Genomic DNA, 2716 nt, shown 5'->3' on the forward strand with positions numbered 1-2716 from the left:
AATGTATAACCAACTTTGATTAGATTGAGGCTTAGTACTTAAGCAAGAGTTTTGCACGTGGTTCATCTTTAAAGATAACTAGTGATATTGCTTGTTAAATATTGAGAATAATATTTTCCTGTTTTTAATCTAGTTTAGTCCAGCTGTATCAGAGAGTTCATCGTGCTGTTCACATCTTAGAATATTTTACCACGCATGAATGGACTTTTCAAGCGAATAACATGCTCGCACTTATGAGGAAATTGGAAGGCACAGATAAAAAGGTATGACGTAATAGTTATGACGTCACTCAACAATGGTGTAAACGGGAAAGAACAAGAAACGTGATTTATACTTTTTTTTTAATTGGATTTCGGAGAAAGTTTGAGATTTATGAACTTTGATAAGTTTGTTGAACTTTTTTGTTTTTGATACAAACACTTGTGACAAGTAGAAATTTACTGGATTTGAAATACGAAACTAAGAATCAAAGGATTTCTCTGATTCGTCAAACAATATCTTAGTAGCCAAGTGATTGGCTGTGCTTGTCAGACAGATGACGTATGATTGTATTCATGGCGTGGCATTATCTCCACGTGAATTTTACATTCTGTTGTAATACGAAAAATTTATAATTTGTTATTGGAATAGTTTAATAAAAACTAAGTTGAAATATCGAATCAAACAATTATATATATATATTAGAAAACAACAAGCTAATTTTTAATTCCTCTTTTTTTACGTCACATATTTCTGTCCAGGTGTTTGATCTTGACATGTGTCAAATTGATCTGCATGACTATATGAAAAAGTACGTTTTGGGTGTCAGAAGGTTTGTATTGAAAGAAGACGACTCAACGCTTACAGAAGCTCGAAGGAAATTAAGACTGTGAGTTTTAATTTTTTGATGCTACTCGAAAGGAGATTGTAGTTTTATAGAACATGAGTGATATAACTTTCTTAAAAGTTTGAGTGGATAAGTTCACAGCAATTATCTAAGTACACATAATGTGAGTTCATTAATTCAGAATGTAAATAATTTGAAAGATGAGTAATCCAAAATCCTCTGTGTTAGTCATAAAGTTGAGTAGTCCACAATGATTGAATTCATAAAGTTGGGTAGTCCACAATGATTGAATTCATAAAGTTGAGTAGTCCACAATGATTGAATTCATAAAGTTGAGTAGTCCACAGTGATTGAATTCATAAAGTTGAGTAGTCCACAATAATTTAATTCATAAAATTGAGTAGTCCACAATGATTGAATTCATAAGGTTGAGTAGTCCAGAATGATTGAGTTGATAAAGTTAAGTAATCCATAATGTTCTAAGTTACTTATTTACATATTAGGTTAAGTAGTCCCGAGAGATTGAATTCATAAAGTATGTAGTCCATGATAAGCTATGATACTTATAAACTAAGTTTTGTAGTCCAGAATGATCGAATTAATAAAGGTGATGAATTCTACTCGTATTATTGATGTTTCAACCCAGAATTGTGGAATAACTTGATAATCATCGTTTAGTCCTTTCAGAGCATGATTATTTAGATAAACAGTTAAATCTGGAATTTTTTTTTCCTGAATATTTCTGTGTGTAAGCGATCGTGAACGATACGATCTCCATTACTGAATTCAGTTAAAGTTCAATTATAAGTTTTCGTAAGACTGTACTGAAATTGTTCAGCGTTTAAGATTGAAACAACCAGCTGTTCTTGTTAAATTATTAGTGCTACGTGATGTTATTTTAATCATGATATTTCTGTTTTATAGGATATACTACGTCGAGTTTATGTTTCCAGTGCTTCTCTTCGTGATGTTATTTTAATCATGATATTTCTGTGTTATAGGATATACTACGTCGAGTTTATGTTTCCAGTGCTTCTTTACGTGATGTTATTTTAATCATGACATTTCTGTGTTATAGGATATACTACGTCGAGTTTATGTTTCCAGTGCTTCTCTACGTGATGTTATTATAATCACGATATTTCTGTGTTATAGGAGATACTACGTCGAGTTTATGTTTCAAATACTTCTACTAAGTGGTGTTATTCGGATCCTGGTCACCCACTCCAAGTTGGCTCGAAGATTCTGGTGGTCTCTTGTGTTATTTCTTGTCCAGTTACATCATGCAATTGTTTCAAAAGTACTGGGTTCTTGAAAGAAAGCTGACTGAGGATAAAATTTCGCAAAACCAGAAAAAAACAAACATTTTCATGCATTTTGGAAGGTTATTTTTAAAACTTCATTAATAAAGTTGTGCGTAATGCTTGAGACGCGGAAAAATAAAACATAAACCGGGGGAGGCGGGGGGTGAGGCTGCATTGATTAACTTTTATCTGATAAATAGAAATGTTCCTCAATTCGTGACTGCACTCTGGTTTGGACATGGAACAATTAGAGTTTGACTTTAATTGACTAAAAATGACGAAAACTTGACGTGCTGTTTTGCTGTGATTTAAATGGTTCACAAGCTGATAAAGGGTTAGCAAATTGTTATAGTTCGGGATTTAATTTATTAAAAAAATATATCCAAACAGATAAGTTCACTTATGGTAATATCTGTAATCACAAACTTGATCTGGACTGGTAGTGGATTAGTGGTTAATGTGCCAGACCCTAGGAGCTAAAGGTTTGAAGTTCGAATGGTAGTGGATTAGTGGTTAATGTGCGGAGCTAAAGGTTTGAAGTTCGAATGGTAGTGGATTAGTGGTTAATGTGCGGAGCTAAAGGCTT

General features: G+C 32.9%; 1 protein-coding gene across 1 annotated transcript in view; it reads left to right on the plus strand.

Annotated features, from left to right (window-relative positions):
• Positions 1-2126, plus strand: part of LOC106476878 (fatty acyl-CoA reductase 1-like) — a gene marked incomplete at both ends in the record, with an annotated part of 7202 nt that extends 5076 nt beyond the window's left edge. Inside the window, 3 exons of the mRNA XM_013937495.1 lie at positions 134-263; positions 741-868; positions 1982-2126. Of these exons, the coding sequence (XP_013792949.1) occupies positions 134-263; positions 741-868; positions 1982-2126 (403 nt within the window). The remainder of the gene's footprint in view (positions 1-133; positions 264-740; positions 869-1981) is intronic.
• Between the last annotated feature and the right edge of the window lie 590 nt (positions 2127-2716).

The sequence above is a fragment of the Limulus polyphemus genome, unplaced genomic scaffold, assembly GCF_000517525.1.
Source record: "Limulus polyphemus unplaced genomic scaffold, Limulus_polyphemus-2.1.2 Scaffold11943, whole genome shotgun sequence".
Classification (NCBI taxonomy): domain Eukaryota; kingdom Metazoa; phylum Arthropoda; class Merostomata; order Xiphosura; family Limulidae; genus Limulus; species Limulus polyphemus.